This window comes from Nasonia vitripennis, unplaced genomic scaffold, assembly GCF_009193385.2.
Source record: "Nasonia vitripennis strain AsymCx unplaced genomic scaffold, Nvit_psr_1.1 unplaced0148, whole genome shotgun sequence".
Taxonomy (NCBI): Eukaryota; Metazoa; Arthropoda; class Insecta; order Hymenoptera; family Pteromalidae; genus Nasonia; species Nasonia vitripennis.
The window spans coordinates 214,871-234,732 of NW_022279927.1; the positions used below are offsets into that span (position 1 = coordinate 214,871).

At 39.3% G+C, this 19,862-nt stretch overlaps 1 protein-coding gene across 3 annotated transcripts in view; it reads right to left on the bottom strand.

The window, feature by feature from the left end:
* The window catches only part of LOC100499205 (aldehyde dehydrogenase family 7-like), a 263,537-nt gene that overhangs the window by 175,287 nt on the left and 68,388 nt on the right, over positions 1-19,862 (bottom strand). For all 3 annotated transcript variants that reach the window (XM_031933317.2, NM_001193319.1, XM_031933316.2), the window contains 3 exon segments: positions 15,332-15,519; positions 14,796-14,995; positions 305-420 (listed from right to left, as the gene is read on the bottom strand). In XM_031933317.2, coding sequence (XP_031789177.1) covers positions 305-420; positions 14,796-14,995; positions 15,332-15,519 — 504 coding nt within the window.

Sequence of the window (19,862 nt, forward strand, 5' to 3'; positions counted from 1 at the left end):
AAATTCTTTGCTTGCTATTTGCTCATTGTCTCATCATGTATGTATGGTTTTAATATTTCTTTCTGTTTTCACATTTTAATATAATTGACTTTAGATATCACTCGATCGCAAAAAAATGATTGACAGGAGCAAGCAAAAATTCCTGAAGAAGATAGCCGAACGTAAGTAGTCTAATCTGACAGGATTTTTATTGATGAGGCGAGCTTGTGGATAAACGCCACATGTTCAAAAGAGTATTTTTTACTTTTCAGTACAGATTAGAGTGAATACAAGATCATTATGTTACAGTTATATAAATACTTACCAACAATAGCGTTATTTCCACCTAACTCGAGTAAAGATCTTCCAAATCTTTCTTGTACTTTTAATGCTACTTTCTTCCCTGATGATGTACTGCCAGTAAATGATATTAATGGTATTCTAAAACATATGAGTAATATAGTTGACATTAATCAGTTAATTTTTAAAAGGACTATTAATTGGTATTTGAACGTAAATTACTGTAAAATCGTGTACACTGAAGTAAATACTAGAACGATTACGTGCATGCTTGTACTTTAGAGCAATTGACTCACGTTTCCGTACGTTTGCGTGCATTGCTGGTAGAATTTAAACATATCATACAGTGTTATACAGAATCGTAGAAAAAATTAAGGGGTTAAGTCTGGGTTAAATCCTGCAAAAAAACAAAAAGATATTCTTCTTACCAAAAAATTTTTTATTTGATATAATTTGGAAAAAAAAATTCTATCGGAAATATATAAAATATACACCATTTCTATCGAAAAAAACATGTATATAGCTTGTAAAATCGTTGACCAAAGTTCATGACATTTTACTATCCGGGCTTCAAATATACCTTAAACATGCCCCCTCAGACTGAACGGGAGACATTTTTAAAAAATATGAATTTAATATTGCTAGCAACAAATTTTGTTATCTAAAAAATATCAATTAAACATTGCTAGCAACAAATTTTGTTGCTAGCAATATTAAATTCATATTTTTTAGAAGTGTCTCCCGTTCAGTCTGAGGGGACATATTTAAGGTACATTTTAAGTCCAGATAGAGTAAAGAAGACGGTCCGGATATTTCAGAAAGCCGTGGCAAGTGACTAAAAACACTTATTTATATAGTAAAATGTCATGAACTTTGGTCAATGATTTTACAAGGTATATACATGTTTTTTTTTCGATAAAAATGGTGTATTTTTTATATATCTTCGCTAGAATTTTTTTTCAAATTACATCAAATGAAAAATTTTTTGGTTAGAAGAATATCTTTTTGTTTTTTTACAGGATTTACCCCAGGCTTGACCCCTTAAGCAAACGCGTGGAGACGTACAGTAATCTATCGGCTTGTAGGAAATTATGTAAGACCGTATCTGTGTATATGGAATACACGGCTATATGCGACTGTCCATATTTTGTATTAAAAAATTTTTTTCTTAAAAAGTTACGGTGTAAGATAATGAGATATAACGACTGTATTTTCCCCACCATCAAACTGCTATGATGCTTATTGAAGTCATTTGCTTCTCATCTGCATGGCGCCACCACAAAAACAGTGCACACCTACAGTTAGCGTATAAAGACGTGCATTTGTGTGAGTGCGCTACTTACCGATGCCATGCTTGTGTGCATAAATATACTATTTCTATCGCGTTTGTTGTCGCGTGGCAGTAATGCGTCTAAATTTTTAATTTTTTTTATTCGTATCTGCCTGTTTTCAATAATAAAATATTTATATTATACAATACTATCTAATAATATGTATATTTTATCTAAAACGCCAATTAGTTTATTAAAATGATGTTACGGGAAACGTAAATATCCAATAAGACGCTTGATGGATATCATATGGATAAAAATTATATTAATATTAAATTAATTATTTGTAACAACTACATTGTTTTTATCAATTTTAATAATACATATTATTTACTAACCCTTACGATTATATATGCAATACTACATAAAGCGCAACAATTATCGACAATATATCGACGCTCCTAACGAAGACTCGCACGCGTTTCGGGACAACCGCGAACACCATCACCGAAAGTTATTTTGTGACAAAAACAAGAATGAAATGAGGGCTTGTAACAAAGGATCGCACGAAAACCGAGATTGGAAATTGAAAATCGGATAATATGTATATGTATATTTGACAAGTATACAAGTATATCTATATATATTGATCGGTGCGTGAAATTACCAGCACAATAACTAATTTTCGTCCGATTTTTACCATTCGAATTTCATTTAAATCAGTATTTTTTGCATATTAAAAAGTGTTGTACAAAGTTTTGTGTATAATGCGGCATTTGCAATGTGAAAATAGGGAAGACCCTTTGGGTCTCGTAGCGACCTTCGTAAATGTGGCCCATGTATTTAGGATTACGGGCGAGCGTACTAGAATTCGGCGCGATTTGGTTCACGCGCTAGTCTTCGCCGCATAGACGACAGAGCGTGCTTCTCTTCGTCTGAAACCCGGTTTTGGAGTTAATTTTCGCCGCATGGAAGACAGAGAGTTTTCGTTTTCGTTGCGAGCTCGAAACACGTACTATTATTCGATGCAAAGGTTTCTTAGCGAGCTAGTCATCGCGGCAATCTTGGTTTTCGTGCGATCATTCGTTACTAGTCGTGAAATGAGCTAGAGTTCGCAGTTAGCCGAGTGGTGCCAATCTTCGTTAGGAGCGTCGATATGTAATATTTTTATTTAACAAAAATCGTTATTTTTAAGTCTAAACTTATCGCTATATTTTATTATGCTGAGGTTCAAATCCAGCTCTCCTCTTAAAAATGAAATAATATCTTCAATTTTTTTGATTAGGTGAAATATATACAACAACCATGAGTATCTGTCTCCGATCATCTAATGTAATTTGAGAAGCACATAAATCGCCAACAGCCGTTTGAGTAACAGTAACATCCATAGTGTGTTGTATTGTGACATCTATATTTATCGTAGAAATTAGTGAAATATTGTAGTTTTTATACCGATGGAGTTTAATGGTGTGGTGTGGGATCATTAATGGTTACCTGATTGAGCCATATTTTTTCGGTCAAAATGTTAACCAGAATAGCTATTTGGTATTGCTCAGATCGCCAGAGCTTTTAGAGGATGTTGACTTGGAAACGAGAAGAAGAATGTGGTTTCAACAGGCTGACGCAGGTCCCCACTTTGCGCGAACAGTGCGTACATTTTTGAATGAAAATTATAATGGAAGATGGATTGGTCGCGGAGGTCCAATTAACTGGCCATCAAACTCACCAGACATGACATCCCCTGATTTTTACTTGTGGGGCTATCTAAAAAATATTTGTTTTGCACAGCAGCCAACGACTAGAAATGACATGATAGACCGTATTGGCAGAGCTTGTGCAGCGATCCCAAGAGAAGTTTTGCTCAGGACGGTACAGCATTTTCAAAGGAGGTTAAATTTGTGGCTTCAAGTAAATGGAAGAAATTTTGAGCATTTGTTGTAAAATAGTAAAGTGAGAGGCAAGGGGACTCAGAATAAACAAGCACCCCAGTGAGAGGCAAGGAGACTCACGATAAACAAGCACCCCAAAGGGAACATAATCCTAATACGACCACGTCGTTGTTCCTAGGTAGCGCTGAAATTAGGGAATTATTTTGTTTTCAAGGTAAATATTTTCATGGTCATTGTCACATTGGGTTTAAATATTCATCATAAAAGTATTAACTACGATTATTCTATCAGAAAATGCGATTAAATAGCAATTACAGTATTTCTTAACATTTGACCTTGAAATGACCTTGTGAAGGTCATGAAAAAAATTTTGAAATATCGTTTCGGACGTAAAATTTCCTGTTATTTCCGAATCTGCTATCAAAAATAGGGATTCCTATTTAAAAAAAATTTGACCTTCAAATTACCTTGAAATTTGAGTTCAAGGTCAAAATTAATTGCACAAAAAGATGTCCCCCTTGATCCTGGACAACTTTCATCTGAACAATTTTTCTGTTCATGGCTTAATTTAGGAGTTATTAGACTGGTTTGATTAAAATGACCCACCCTGTATATGGCAACTCTAGCAGATCTAACACTTGGTCATTTGAAATTAGCTATACAATTGAAATTGGGTAAAGTTATTTCTTCTTCGTCAGGAATCCATGTTTTGGATAGTAACAAAAAATTACTTCTCTTGATAATAGAATCTTGTAAATCCGGAGCGTGTTTTCTAAGACTTTATCAGTTTAAAGTTAACAATGTCAACATACATACATATATATATATATATATATATATATATATATATATATATATATATATATATATATGTGTGTATACATATGTGTAGAGAAAGAGCGAATAAGTATATAATAATATAGGAGGTAAGTACTCGTCTGTATACACTGTTTTTGGTTCGATGCTGAGTATTCAAATAGAGAACGTATGCGCTCTCTCTCTCTCTCTCTCTCTCTCTCTCTCTTTATGCATGCGCGCACACGCTACCGCTCTCTCTCTCTCTTACCCTCTATGCGCGGATATTTAAGAAAAAGTACAGAGAGACTTCGCATCACGCTACACACGCAAGGAGCTGCTCAAAGTGTTCGCATCACAGTGTACATATTAGCAGCTGCTCGAAGTATCGCATCACGCTAAACATGCAGCGAAAGCGGTAGAGACGCTACACAGACAATCAAAGCAGTAAAGAGTATATCGTTGCTCCCTACGAATAGTAGCACTGTTCCAATTTCCCGTCATAATTAGCAGAAATCATTTGATGCACGCTACTAGCACAACTCAATTTCCCGCGAAAAAAATTCCCGATTTTTGCGAAACTGTCCGAAATGAATATTTTTAAATATACACAATTTACAACTTTTCACCGTATTTAAAATTGTTTTCCCAAATGCAATAATTTTTACAGACATATTTTAAATTATTCACTTCTTTTAGAAATTTTCGGAACTTTTTAAAACTTTGAGGTTTGGCTGTCTTTGTCCAAGGTTTTCATGAACTTAACCAACCAAATAACTTAATAAAAACGTTAAATACTTACATTTTAAGAAATATAAAATCGTGAGTTGTGCTAGTTTTCGTTTGAAAATTTAAACTGTGTTAGTCTTCGTAGGGAGCGACGATATAAAGAGGGAAGCGCCGTGTCGGTAAGAAAGAAAGAGAGACAGACAGAAGATATACACACACAAGTAAAGCGGTATAAAGTAGAGAATGAAGCGTCGCACAGTATGTAAACAAAATTTTTTTGTATTAAAACCTAATATCTCAGGATTGAGTAAACGGAATTAGATGAAATTTGGTTAGAGTAAAGTTTAAGTTATGTGGAATAAGAGAAAAATAATGGGAAGGCCCACAATAGTTTTCGGAGGTCTCAAAATTTAAGAAAAAAGGCCCATTTTGCGATTTTAGCGATAAAATCCGCATTTATGTCGCGCTTATCCGTGGCATAAGTAGTTCTTTATTGCACCGATCACGGATAGGCGTGACAGCAGATTTATGCTAGTCAGTACTATAAAATATCGTACGATACACGCGTCATAAGTCGATCTTCATGGCATGTCGTTAAGCGCATGAGCGTAGCGAATACACGCCGTACCGTAAAGTACGACTTATGCCACTAGTATCCTAATGTACTATTTAACAGTGTAAGGACACTTGTTTGACATTTTCGTTCACACTTTAAAATACGCTGTTTTAAGGGCCAGCAATATAACCGGCAAGCCGTGTTCAATGTATTATATATAATGTAACGCAACAATTGTATGTGTGTTTATATTATGTATGTACCATGTCTATATGACTTAATGTCTATGTAACTTAAGTTTTTTTATATTTTCAATTCAAAAACTATTAGGTTTACAAAAAAAAAACATGAATACCTTTTTTTATCCTTTTCACATGCAGAATCAGCCAGTATTTTCTTTTATTCGGTCATGTCTTTTAACAACAAAGTTCAAATTTTGACCAAATTGCCGAGTAATAGAACATTCTTGTAAGCTACTTAAAATTCACATTTATTGAATCATATGTCTTATAATACATTAAAAAGTTATTATTTTACTATATTTAATAATATAACATCCACATATCCAATTATTCAAGGCCCGATAATTTCGAGTAACTCTAAAATTTCAATCTACTCGAGTTTTTCAAGTAACTCCGAAAACTCGAGTAGATCGAAAAATTCGAGTAGCTCGATGAGTTTGGGTACTTAATTTTTCCGAGTACTTGACTTGAACTCGAAAAAAAAATACGACTCGAGTTTTTCGGGTACTTGCACACCCCTAGTAATTGTTCTGAAATATATGGTTGTTCATTAACCATATTCACCGCGTGGGCGCGAATCATCGTCAGGTACCGCCGCTTGTCATTTCTCCTCAACACCGCCTTGATGTGTGTACTCCCCTAGTGGAAATGGATTTCGTGCCAAAGTGTGCCACAGTGTGCCATGATGTTCCAAAGTATTCAAATTCGGAAATCACTACACTTTGGCATACCTTGGCATACGTTAGCATACTTTGGCACACTTTAGCACACTTTGGCATTTACGGCGGACGGCAGCTTTACCCCGATAACATCGCGTGCCGGGGATTTTGGGGTCACGCATGCTGGCCGCTCGTGCCGTCATTGTGACGTCCCCAAGACATCTTTCTTTGGAATTTTCAACAATTTTTTTTCCTGCTATTCGGAAAGCCATAATGTTGACATTTTGGCGGCACAGCGTGCCAGCACGCGTGCTCACATTGCGACGGCACGAAACTTTGTCAGAATGACGGCCATGAGTGCCGGCTGTATGACATCGACACGAACGAAGGCAAAATGTCGGCATTTTGCGGTCACGCCGTGTTGGCACTCATGGCAGCATTATGACGACATTTTGAGGAGCTACACGACGGCATTGTGCCTTCGACCCGTGTTCAAAATTTATTAACATTTGGCGCTGTCAGAGTGCTAGCAGAATGCCTGCTGGGAGTGCTGCTCGCCATGACAGCATTCTGTCGGAACGAAATTCCCGCAGAATGCTGGCTTTGTTGGCTGCGAAACTTTTCAGCCGCACAATTCACGAAATAAGGCTTTTCAATGTATGATATTTTAAGGCTGTTGATTTTGTTAATTTGGGCTATTATTTATCCACCGGACTTTGTTCCTTGCCAATTTTTATTAATTATATTATTATGGCTATTCTTTCATGACTACCGAATTTATAGCAGCCTGCCAGTTTCGCGCCTTACACGAAATAAGCGGCAAATATCAATGTTGTTAAACGCGTTAATAATAATTTTGGTGATTGTTTATTACAATAACTTGCAACTTTATTAACATCAACAGCTGCTCGCAGTACATAAGGACACAATTAGCTATGAATTGTAACAAGTGTTCGTGGTCGAATGGTAAAGTGCCAGCCTGCTAACTGAAAGGTTCAGGGTTCGATCCCCGCTCGGGTATAATTTTTTTCTTTTTTTCTTAATTTAAGTGCCGGCACGATGCTAGCACCGCGTGCCAGCATTGTGCTGAGCACAATGCCGTCATTTCCGTGTCCCGGAGCAGGGGTACCTGGACGTCACGCGTGGCCCATTCCGTGTAGTCTCAGTGCCGTCATTCGGCCGACATCATGTTATCGGGGTAAGGCAATAACGGGCAATTGTTAAGAAATATTGTAACAGCTCAGTAGTAGACCTCCAGCTTACTAACCCAAAGGATCCGGGTTCAAGTTTTACCAACGCTAGAATTTTTTTTTAATTTATTTAATTATTTATTATTCTTTACATGTGGGACAATACATACGATATAACGGCATAACGTACAATATAACGGCATCGTACCGTGTCAATGTTTTGGCGCGCGAGCTGCGGGATATACTCACTGTGCCAAAGTGTACCAAAGTATGCCAATGTATGCTATAGTGTGCCAAAATGTGATAAAGTGTGCCATGCTGTCCATACTGTGCCATACTGTGCCATACTGTGCCATACCGTAACATACTGTGTCATACCGTAACATACTGTGTATACCGTGCCATACTGTGCCATACTGTGTCAAAAAAGAGATTTGTTTGTTTTCGAAAAATCCATGTGTGACAAAGTATGCCAAAGTGTGCGAAAGTATGCCAAAGTGCAGCAAATTTCCGAATTTGAACACTTTGTACAGTACGGCACAGTCCGGCACAGTACGACACACTTTGGACCACTTTGGCCCACTTCGCAGCTGCCGTTGGCTAGGAAGCTAGTTGCGTACGCCCGTCTCTACTTCTTCTCCGATGCTTCTAAATGCGTATAGTCCGGAGTGAAAACCGTAGGACGGCGCTAGCTTACGACTACATATCGTATGTCACGCTTTAACCTATGCTCATCGGCAATCTCTCTACTAATCTCTGTAGTAATAATTCAACAAATTTAAACTGTATACAAACGTAAGTTTTGGTTCTAATCTAATTCTTAATCCTTTTTTTGCCGAGGTTTTGCTAATATCTAATTCCTTAAGCTCATTTGGTGGTAAATTATATGTTATGATAGCCAGATTTCGCCGTGCTACAACGGCGTTCGACGCAGTCGGGTTAAAGCGTCTTAAGGCTGTGTGTATGAATGAGAGAGAGTGCATGTGTCCAAGTGCGCCGTTTATTTTTTGAGTAAACATCGAGAGAGGAGCAGGGGTTGTGACGGAGAGAAAGGACAACGCACGTCGCTGACTCGCAAGTGAGAGACGCGAGGAGACGACGAGCAACGTTGGCGCAGCAGCAGCGACCTTTCACCTCGGCAGGGCGTTCCAGTCGACACCGCGCGCCGTAAGACAGCCGATGCAGGTGGCGAAGCCCTTCGTAGGGTCTGCTTACGTGAGCGTCTGATGCAGCAGGACCAGCGTGAAAGCAGCTTGCCTGCACGAACGTTAGGAACAAAAACTACAGCGTTTCGCGTTCGTAGTGTCAAATGTTATCCGAGTCAAGGGCCCTGACGACAAGGCATTAGTAGTCACTACGGGTTCAACGGTCAAGAGTTATCTTGGTTGTCTACGAGTGAAAGGTTTCCTGTGTGTTGCTTGCATTTGAATTTCGCGGCTATCTGCTTCGACATTGTATCCGCGGAGATATCTGCGCGCATCGCGCGAGACGGCAACGGCACGCGAACCGATAGTGTTGTGAGCGAGCAGGCCGTCGAGCCGCGACGCGTTGACCAATCAGCGCGAGCGCGGTACGGTGGCTGGGGAGAGCAGAAAGGTAGCTGCGAGCCGCAAACGCTCGAGCCGGCACTAGCCTGCCCCGACTGCTTCCGAACGGACGCGTTCCGAACTTCAACTTTGCCCCGGTTCAGCTTAACATTGCATTCAAAAGGATTTAAGGTCAGTGAATCGGTTTTATTTCTCCAGTCGAATCCGTGTCGCGGGTGAACTGCAGTTCCACGCTTCGATTTTGCGAACGAATTGGTTATCTCGCATGTGCGGTAGCTACCTCTGGATCGCTGTCTTTCTCTTTATCTTACGTTCCGTTTGAATAAAGAGTTGTCTTATCGTACGAATTATTTCATCGCGTGATAATTGAAGTGTAGAGTTAAGGATTTTGTGAAAGTTTAGGATAATACTTGCCATCGGCACCTCGACGCACGAGGCGTAAGGTGGTCGGGCGATCTTAAGATAGGTCTTTCGGCATTTGCGGAATTCGCCTTCGACATAAGAGTGTGAGTGAAGGTGAGACGAAACGTTTGATCAAGAGTGTTATCTGGTTGCTCCTTGAGCCTTAAGACGCATGCGAGTCACGCGGGATATCTTTCATGTACGGATATCTGCTTGTCGAGGTTGTCTATGTTCACGGGTTGTCTCAATAATTTATGCGAATCTTGATTCGAATTTGTAAGAATCTAATTATAATATCAAGTTCCGCCTGATAACCCACGAGTTTCTATTATCCCGAACTGCCCTCTCACCTTACCGTTCTCAGGGCTGCAGCTAGCCGAGCACAAACATCGCTCAAAACCTCGCACCGGGAAACAAAGAGTCGCGAGACTCTGACGCTCGCAGGAGCGTCTGGCGCCACCGGGTTACTTTCCAATTTTTAAAATCAGAATAACAAATTTTATCCTGCTAATTAGTGCAGCCAAAACTTGCCGCGAAAGTTTGAATAGTTTGATTGTTGTTAAAAATAAAAATTAATGAATACATTTTTTTGTATCGCATTTATAGATTAAAAGAAAAACTTTACTATTGCGAAATAATTTTGTCGCCGTAATTTGTAAATAATCATGAAACTTTGATATGTGCAGCATCATTAAAATAGTAACAAGATAAAAAAAGGAAGAATAACAAAAATATTTATTTTAAATTCTTTTAAAATTTTTTTTTCATATAACATACCTTAATTAATGAAGCGGATAGTATTATTTATTAAATTTATTGATTTTTATACATAAAAATTTTGTTACTCCTGCACATATACCTTGTCTAATATTTATAATGTATTATTGTTGTTGTTCACTGGAACTATAACTGAAAATAAAACATTGTTTTAATTAATAACAATTATATAAAAATGTAGAATATAAAATACTTTTTTTTTAATGGCATTTGGAACTCTGAAGTTCATCGCCTCATCTACGCAAGCCTTCCACGCTGCCCTGTCTTGTGTCAATCCCACCCAAGATGCATCCCCCCGATCGACACCCACCCGTCCTATTTCTACTAGATCCGCTTTTACGTTGTCCTCCCATCAGCGGCTAGGTCTACCTAGAGGTCACGTTACCATCGGCCTGCCCTGCGGTCGTCTCCCATTCTCGCTACGTGCCCTGCCTATACTAATCTGCGTGATTTTATTATTCTGTTAGTATTTGGTGATGCGTACAGATTGTGTAACTCTAATTGTGTAAGACTTTATTTTCAAAAACCCTAAAACGCTTATCCGCCTGCTTAGTGAGAGCCCACGTTTCGCACCCGTACAGAACCACCGGCAGTATTATTGTGCTGTATATTCTTATTTTAACGTTTTTAGACAACAGCCTCGTCTTAAGTAAATTACTCACGGCGTAGAAGCAAACATTACCCGAATGGAGTCTCTTGTTTATTTCGACATTAATCTCGTTTCTATCATTTATGGTCGTACCCAGATACCTGAATTCGCTAACCTTTTCAAAAGGAATGAAATTCTTAACTCTGAGATCTCCCTCCCCTCTGCAGATACCTAGTTTCCACAATCATGTACTTTCTTTTTGATTCACTCACTTCTAACCCTGTAAACTCCGCCGCTTTTATGAGGATTTCCGCGGTTCTTGCTACCGTTTCCCTACAATCCCCCAGTATATCCAAATCATCTGCGTAGCCTAGTATCTGCGTTGTTCCATTAAGCGTTGCGCCCAGCTGGCTAACCTGCATTTTTCTAACGACATACTCTAACGTTAAGTTGAACAGCACCGTAGAGAACCCATCCCCTTGTTTTAAACCATCGCGTATCATGAAGGGTTCTGATACATTACCGCCTACTCGGACCTTTCCCGTGCTTCCGTTCAGACATATTTGAATTAATCTCACGAGTTTTTTCGGTACACCGAGAAGTACTAGAATTTGATACATTTTGCTTCGCTTAATAGAGTCGTACGCTTTTTTAAAATCTATAAATAGTTGGTGTATGGTTTCGCAAAATTCCCACTTTTTCTCTAACAACTTTCTTATGGTAAACATTTGATCGCTCGTCGATCTGTTGCGCCGAAATCCGCACTGATAATCTCCTACTATATCTTCCGCGAATGGAGTGAGTCTAGCTTGTATTACGTTTGACAGAACTTTGTAGCACGTTGCTAAAAGTGAAATACCCCTATAGTTATTGCAGTCTGTCTTATCCCCCTTTTTAAAAATCGGTATAATGATAGATTCCTTCCAATTTTCGGGTATTGTTTCATTTTTCCAGATGGCACATACTAGTTTATAGATTTTGAAAGTGAGTTTGACGCCCCCATATTTGAGTAACTCAGCTGGTATAGAGTCATTTCCCGCGGCTTTATTGTTTTTTAGTTTTTTAATCGCGGCCTCTACTTCTTGGTAGCTCGGTTCTTCCACGTGGGGTTCAGCAGTGTGAATTTCGTCCCCTAATTCTTTGCTATTTTCGTGCACATTTAATAATTTATCGAAATAATTTTTCCACAGCGAAAGTAATTCGTTGTCATTTGTTACGAGGTCCCCGTTTTCGTCCTTCATCAATTGCGCTTTACTCCTAAAACCCTTTCTGATGGCGTTAATCCCTCTGTACATTTCGCGGAGGTTATTTTCCTTACTGTTAGTTTCTATTCTCCTAATAAGATTCTTTTGATACTCCCGCTTCTTATTTCTGTAGATCGCGCTAGTCTGTTTCCTTACGTTAGAATACTCTTTTACGGTCCTATCGCTTCTATTTTATAAGCTATCTAATTTAGCCTTTTTGCGCCTTTCAAACCAGAGTTCGCACTTTTCGTCAAACCATGGTTTGCTCTTTGGCTTTTTCTTTTTATCCAGTACTTTGTTCGCGGCCTCTTTTACCGTTTTTTCGATGTCCCCCCATAAGCTATTCGGTTCCTCATTCCCCACCGGCGATGTGTTTGCTTCTTCAAGTGCCTGAAACCTGTTATTAATTTCTATCTGGTACCTAATTCGCTCTGTTCTATCTCGTAGTTTCTCAATATCGAAGCTTTCTACCTTGTTTGCTCGCTTACTATTTTGATTCGCTACTAGTCTAGCTCTTAATTTGGCTACTACTAGGAAGTGGTCCGAGTCGCTATCTGCCCCTCTGTAAGCCCTTACGTCAAGAACATTAGTATGTCGTCTTTTTTCAATGAGGAAATGATCAATTTGGTTCTGTGTGGCCCCGTCCGGCGATGTCCACGTTGCCTTGTGTATGTTCTTGTGCTTAAAACACGTAGTTTTGATTATAAGATCTTTTGCCGCCGCGAAATTTATGACCCTAATACCGTTATCATTGCTGGCTTCGTGCAGGCTTTCCTTACCTATAGTAGGCCTAAACATTTCCTCCCTACCTATTTTAGCATTGAAATCGCCTAATACTATTCTTGTGTCGTAAGACGCGAACTGCTCTAAAGTTTCGTAATAGAGATCCTTAGCTTCTTCTTCTTTGTCCTCCGTAGGACAGTGTACATTAATAAATACATATCTATACCATTCCCCTTCGATAATGATGTACGAGAGCCTATCATTGACGGATTTGAAACTTTTAACCGGATGTATGATGCTTTTGCTTACGAGAAATCCGGTGCCTAGAGATCCCCCACTCCCGGCCCCATACAGGTACGTGTAGTTACCCGATGCTAGTACTCCGCCATCTGGCCACCGCGATTCCTGTATTGCTACCAAATCTAGATTGTACCTATCAGCTTCCTTTACGAGTTCTTTAAACGCACCTGCTCTGTATAGACTGCGAACATTCCAAGTTCCGACCCTTAAGTCCCTTTTGGTTCGGATTTGATTTTTTTGAGCCATGATGTTATGTTAAACCCGCGCGCTTCGGATCCTGTTCCGATCGCAAGTGAGTCCACCGTTCTAGAGGTGATAACCCCCATACCTCTCTAGAACTAAGTATGAGAGCTTTCCGACTTTGACGAGGATAGTGTCAATTCGTCGTCAGACACACTACGGTTTCATTACGCATCCTAACGCCCCCCTGCAAGGCAGCGCGCCTTCGCTGGCATCGTTACCGCGTAAGACCAGGTGACGAATCATTCTACACATCCCCTTTCGGGGTAGTTGTAATCGCTCCCGCATCCTCCTCGGCAGCAGGATTTTTGACCATTTTTGTAATGTGTGATGAAAGAGATAGATTGAGAGATAAGAGATAATGTGAAGTGTTTTTGTTGTTGTGGTGCTTACGTAGTGTTTCTAGATAAATGCGTTCGACAGTGTGGGCTCATCACACCCACGCCTGTTCCTATCGGCTGTCCGCGGCTGCTTATTCAATTTATTCGCAGCTAACCTCTTTCTCAGGAGCTGTTCCTCTATCCGCAACCTAAGGACGCGCTGTGTAGTGGTGATAGGCACCCACCCGTCCGATCTGGACGACAACGCCCAAGACCCGCTTAGGGTAGCGGCATTGTAACAGCCTTGGTCATAATACATGTATAAATTAATCCATTTTCGCTCCCTATAAGGTAGAACGAGCGTACAATAATTTGAGAATCGGAAATCAAGAGGGGGCTAGGGTCGAAAACGACCATTTTCGCTCCGCTTGATTTATTTTTTTTTTTCATCTCCTTACTAAAGCTTTAAATCCTTAAAAACTTTTAAAACAATTTCCAAAATTTTCAAAATTTTCCAAAATTTTCTGCTCAAACATCATCCTCGCTTGGAAAAGCCCATTTTCGCCCCTTGGTGTACAATGTACTATTAATGCACCGACAGAGAAGAAAAATCATTGGTTTCAGTCATTACTGAGATGACATTCAGCGATATATTCAACTTTCTACCACAATGCCGTAAAGCTCGTATTTGATTCTCGCCAAAAAGAGAAAAAAGTGCTACGTATGTACTCCCTAACCTTATTCTAGTCTCCCAGTGACATGCGCTTTGTACCCGAGCCAAATTAGATGGCATAATGTGCTGGTGTTAAAGGGCTAGAGTAGATATCGGGCATACACGACGCATTTCAGCGGGGATAAAGTACGAGCTTTACGTGCGGCGTGGTTTGAAAATTAGGTAAAATTTGACCTAGCTAACAGAGAAGAGTTGATAGATGAAACTTTCTTTACAAAAATAATTTGAAAAAGCTTAAAAGTTGATCTAACAGCATAGACCTGGGTAACATCTCTTATTATCTAAATATATTTCGCAAGTTTTTATTTACCTTTTGTCTGTAACTAGTATATCCCCGATGTCTGCGTCACCCGTAAGCAGAGTAGCGATGGATGCTGGAATGCCATTTCGTTGTAAAACTTTTGATACAATTTTGGTTACCGCAATCGCTGTTAAAGGAGTAGTCGGAGAACATTTCCATATAGACGTATTTCCACATATCATAGCAATAGCACTGTTCCAACCAAAGACCTAATAAAAAAAGTTAAACAAATATCATGAGTAAGATAAGTAAATGATAACATTTTATAAATACTTCAACAGAAGCGGATTGAAGAAGAGATAATGAATTCTAAATGCGTGTACACACATAGACACACACTATATATATATATATATATATATAATATATATATATATATATATATATATATATATATATATATATATATATATATAATATATATATATATATATATATATATATATATATATATATATATATATATATATATATATATGTGTGTGTGTGTGTGTGTGTGTATGTATGTGTGTGTGTGTGTGTAAGACAATATTTTTTCTTCTTACAGCGACGGGAAAATTAAATGCAGTTATAACTCCTATAGCGCCTAGAGGGTTCCATTTTTCTAATAAGGTGTGGTCTCTTCGTTCTGAAGGAAGCAATTTTCCAGGAATCATCCTTGATAAACCAACTGCATAATCACAAATATCTATGTATTCTTGTACTTCTCCGATCCCCTCCGAAAATATTTTTCCTATACCAAAAAAATAATTATTTTTATTATACTTATAATCGATAATAATTTGCGAACTTTAATTTCGCGCACTTAATAAGTAAATGTTTAATATGTACGCTTTATATTAAAATAGAAAAACTAGAAAAATTTAATATAACTTTTTTTCGCAAATTTAAAATTAAAAAACGAAATTACATTGGTGTTTATTGGTATTGACAGAGTTCCCTAGTGGAAATGGATTTTGTGCCAAAGCGTGCGAAGATTTTTCCGGCCGTCGCTTGGTCCGGGTCGCGTGTATTCGTGTCTGTGTGGTAAATACCAGACGCTTACCGAGGTCATTTGCTGCCAGTGGCGCTGATGCTAAACGCGACTCTAGATTAACCTGGCTACAGTGTCTGAGTGCGCTGTCTGTGCTATGTGCTTTTCGCGAGAGAGAGAGAGAGAGAGAGAGAGAGAGAGAGAGAGAGAGAGAGAGAGAGATATCTTGTCGAGATGGTTGCGCCCTGGTTCTTCTCGCTCTGACGCCATCCAGAACTTTCTGGCCATGGCTGTGCCTTCTCCCTCGGTCGGATTGATGGTCTCCCTGATAAGTTAGGATTCCCTGGGTAGCCGTATAGTTGTCCGGCACCGTTCGCTGCTCGCCTCGTCAAGAGCGTCGGGCACCTCAGCTTGATGTCGAGGCTAGAACGTAAGAGAGCCTTGACTTGGCTGCCTCGTGTCCGGCTTCCCTCTTCTGGTCCTTCGGGATATGTCGTTCTCACTCTTATTTGGTGAATTAACGCCGTCTCGGGTATAGTGTTGACTCCCGTGTCGTACTATACCTTCTCTCTTTATATATCTCTCTCTCTCTCTCTCTCTCTCTCTCTCTCTCTCTCTCTCTCTCGCTTACCTGTCCTTATGTTATACTTCGCGAGCGACTCCTTTGCCTCGGCATGCGTCTCGTAGAGCGCGTGTGATATGGTGTGTGTGTCTGCGTAAGCGTCGCTTGCGCGCTTGAGTGCGCTGTGTGCGTGCCGCTTTCGACGTGTGCGTGTGCACTGTTACAATGGAATCGGGGATAAATGCAGACAACGATAAAAGAGCTATTCGCGTATCGCGAAAGAATGCGCACTTAGACTGCCTTGGCAGCAAAATCAAGGAATTAATCGACTATGTCAAAAATAGGAACAATGTGCACAAACAGATTAAGGATCTTGCCCGGAGCATGGGGGCAAGCTGTAGTATCTCCGGATGGCAGATGATAACTTACAGCAAAGCCAACGCCTGGAAACTCAGAGAAGGGAAAACAAGACAATCCTAAGTTTTAAATCTCTTAAGGGGAGTACAACAGAAGAAGTTCAAACTACTCCGCAAAATAAAAATAGATGAAATAAAGCAGAGGACGATCAACCTAAAAAGGCAGCGTGGCAAAAAGTCAAAGAGCGTCACAAGGAAGTCAAAGAAAAAGAAAAAAAGGCAAGCAAAGAGAATAAAACTGTCCCTGGCGCTACAAACTAGAAAAGGACAAGCAAGGGCGGACCAAAGCGGGCATAACCCCACACACCTAATGTTCTAATCATCAAGGCTGCAGAAAAAAAGAGCAATGCAGACATTTTGTCAAAAATGAAAGCGGCTCCTTTACTTAACAAGCTGGGAGATAGCGTTAATAAAATACGTAGTGGCAGGTGATCTTCTTATAAAGCTTGAACGCACGAAAGAAAGCAAAACCTCGGGATTTCAAGAAGCGGTTGAAGCAGTACTAGTGGAAGGCGCTACAATAGAAGCACTACGGCAAGAATTAAGAGATCTAGACATGCTAACCTCAAAAAAGGAGGTACTAGAAACAATTTAGAAGGAATTTGGCAAAGAGAACATCATAGAAAACTCTACGATAAAATTTCTGCGAAAGACGTACGGTGACACGCAGATTGCACTGATACAGGTACCAGCTCAGATAGCAGCTAAGATCACTAAGCTACAAAAGAGCAGAATAGGATGGGTCAACTGTAGGATCTGGGAGGCTAACCGCAAAACAAGCCGCTTAGGTGTTATAAATGTTTAAGTATTGGCCATATCGACAGAAATTGCACAGTAACTGAAAAAAGAAGTAAGCTTGGCTTAAAATGTGGAAGAGATGGGCACAAAGCGGAAGAGTGTGAGAATTAACCCAACTGCGTACTCTGCAAAGGAGGTACAGGTGGGAAGAGTGACCATGCAACCGGTAGCTACGCATGTCCAGTTTACCGAGTTGCAGTAGAAGCCATTGACAGACGAAAAAAATGAAAATAGTGCAGTTAAATATAAACCACTGCGCGACTGCACAGGATCTACTGAGCCAGTATGTCCGTGAGACAAAGATTGATATAGCCATCGTCTGTGAACAATACAGATACCTGGACGAACCATCGTGGGATATGGACAGTACTGATAAAGTCGATATCGAAATGCGGAGACGCTACTTTCCAGGAAAAAATAAAAAGACGTAATGAAGGATTCATGCGCGCTAAGGTCGCAGGCGTACACATTTACAGCTGCTATGCTTCTTTTAACGCGCCGATGGAACAATTCAGACAACTGTTAGACCGGCTAGTACAGGGTGCTGTATGGAGAAAACTGGTACTCATGGGAGGCGATTTTAACGCCAGGGCAGTAAAGTGGGGCAACCAAAGGACGAACGAAAGAGGATGGTCTTACACATTTCAAAGAGAAAACGCAGGGTTTGTTAGCAACTACCTGATTGGCTTAGTTAGATCGTGCACGGTGAGCGATCATTACACAAATAGTGACCAGCAAGCAATAATAATGGAAATAAGTAAACCAAAATGGAAATACAACGGGAGTAGAAGAACTAAAAGAAGCATTTGGGAAATAAAGGATTATGACAAGGAGACATTTTTGCTGGCTCTAGAATAAATACAGCTGTTCGGATCTGCAAATGATATTAGGTAGAGCAGGTGATAATATTAGCCTAGCTATTACCCAACAAGAAATAGACGCTGCCCGCAGCAAGTGTCATCGATCCAGAAGACGGGAACTGCGGACTGAGAAAAATATACCAAGACTGGGAAAAAATATTACAAGACTGGTAGAGGGCAAGAAGTAGTAGACGCTCGAAACAAAGGAATAAAGGATGCTAGCGGAATATCAATACAGCTTTAGGAAAAAATGCTCTACTTTTGACGCTGTAATCTTAGAAGTCAACACCACTAGAACTGCAATAGAAGGGAACAGATGAAAAGGCAGAGCCAAAAAGTAGTACTGTGTTATTGTTACACTAGATGTTAAAAATTTCAACATATAACAAGCATTTAACTCAGCCAGCTGGGGTAAGATACACGAGGCACTATGGGAAAAAGAGGTACCCGCATATATAAGAAGGATTATGTCTGACTACCTAAAAGATAGAACTCTATTGTATGACACAGAGAACAGCATGAAAATCTATAAAGTAACCGGAGAAGTCCCACAAGGGTCAGTGCTTTGTCCATCATTGTGGGACATTAGGTACGATAGAGTACTTGGGCTAGAGCTACCCGAAGGTGCAACACACAGTGGTCTCAAAATCAAAAAAATGGGACAAATTCAGTCTTAGATCGAGTATTCAGTAAAATTCATTTTAAAAAATTGAAAACATATCTTGATGTACCTAGGAATGAAATAGGATACCGCCTTTTTTTATTATAAACCCGCGTATAAGGTTAAAAAATCGATAAAGTTAATCAAAAATGTAATTATTATTTCCGCAATTTATAAAATGATTGAAAACAAAAACTAACTCTCCAAATAAGTGCAGATATATGTTTTCGATGTATTTTTTTACGCTGAACCCGAATCCGATGCCGGAAATGCAATAAATATAACATCAGCCCCTAAAATACGACAAAAACCGCCCTGTTTTCCATAATATCGACTTATTTTCGAGAGGTGAGTAAAAATACGGGTTTTCGGTGTATTTTTTGACGCTAATCAACCCGAATCCGATGTCAGAAATGCAGTAATTAAAAAAACAGCCCCTAAAGTAGGGCCAAAAACGCTCTGATTTCATGTAATATCGACTTATTTTCGAGAGGCGAGTAAACATACGGGTTTTCGATGTACTTTTCGACGCTGAATTCGAAAATGCAATAAATTCATAATCAGCCCATCAAATAGAAAGCTTACTGCTAAATTATTTAATAGTTATTTCAGTATGCAGTATTTATTATAATTTTTGTTATCACGAATCAATTAAATTAATTTTATGCATTAAATTTTAGGGAATTTGTTGATTTTACAAAAGATTCAGATTACATCTATAATTATTATTTAAGAAATATATACACATATGTAAAGCTATACTAGCCTCGTAAAAAATTGAGCATATTACCGCCTAATTAAGCATA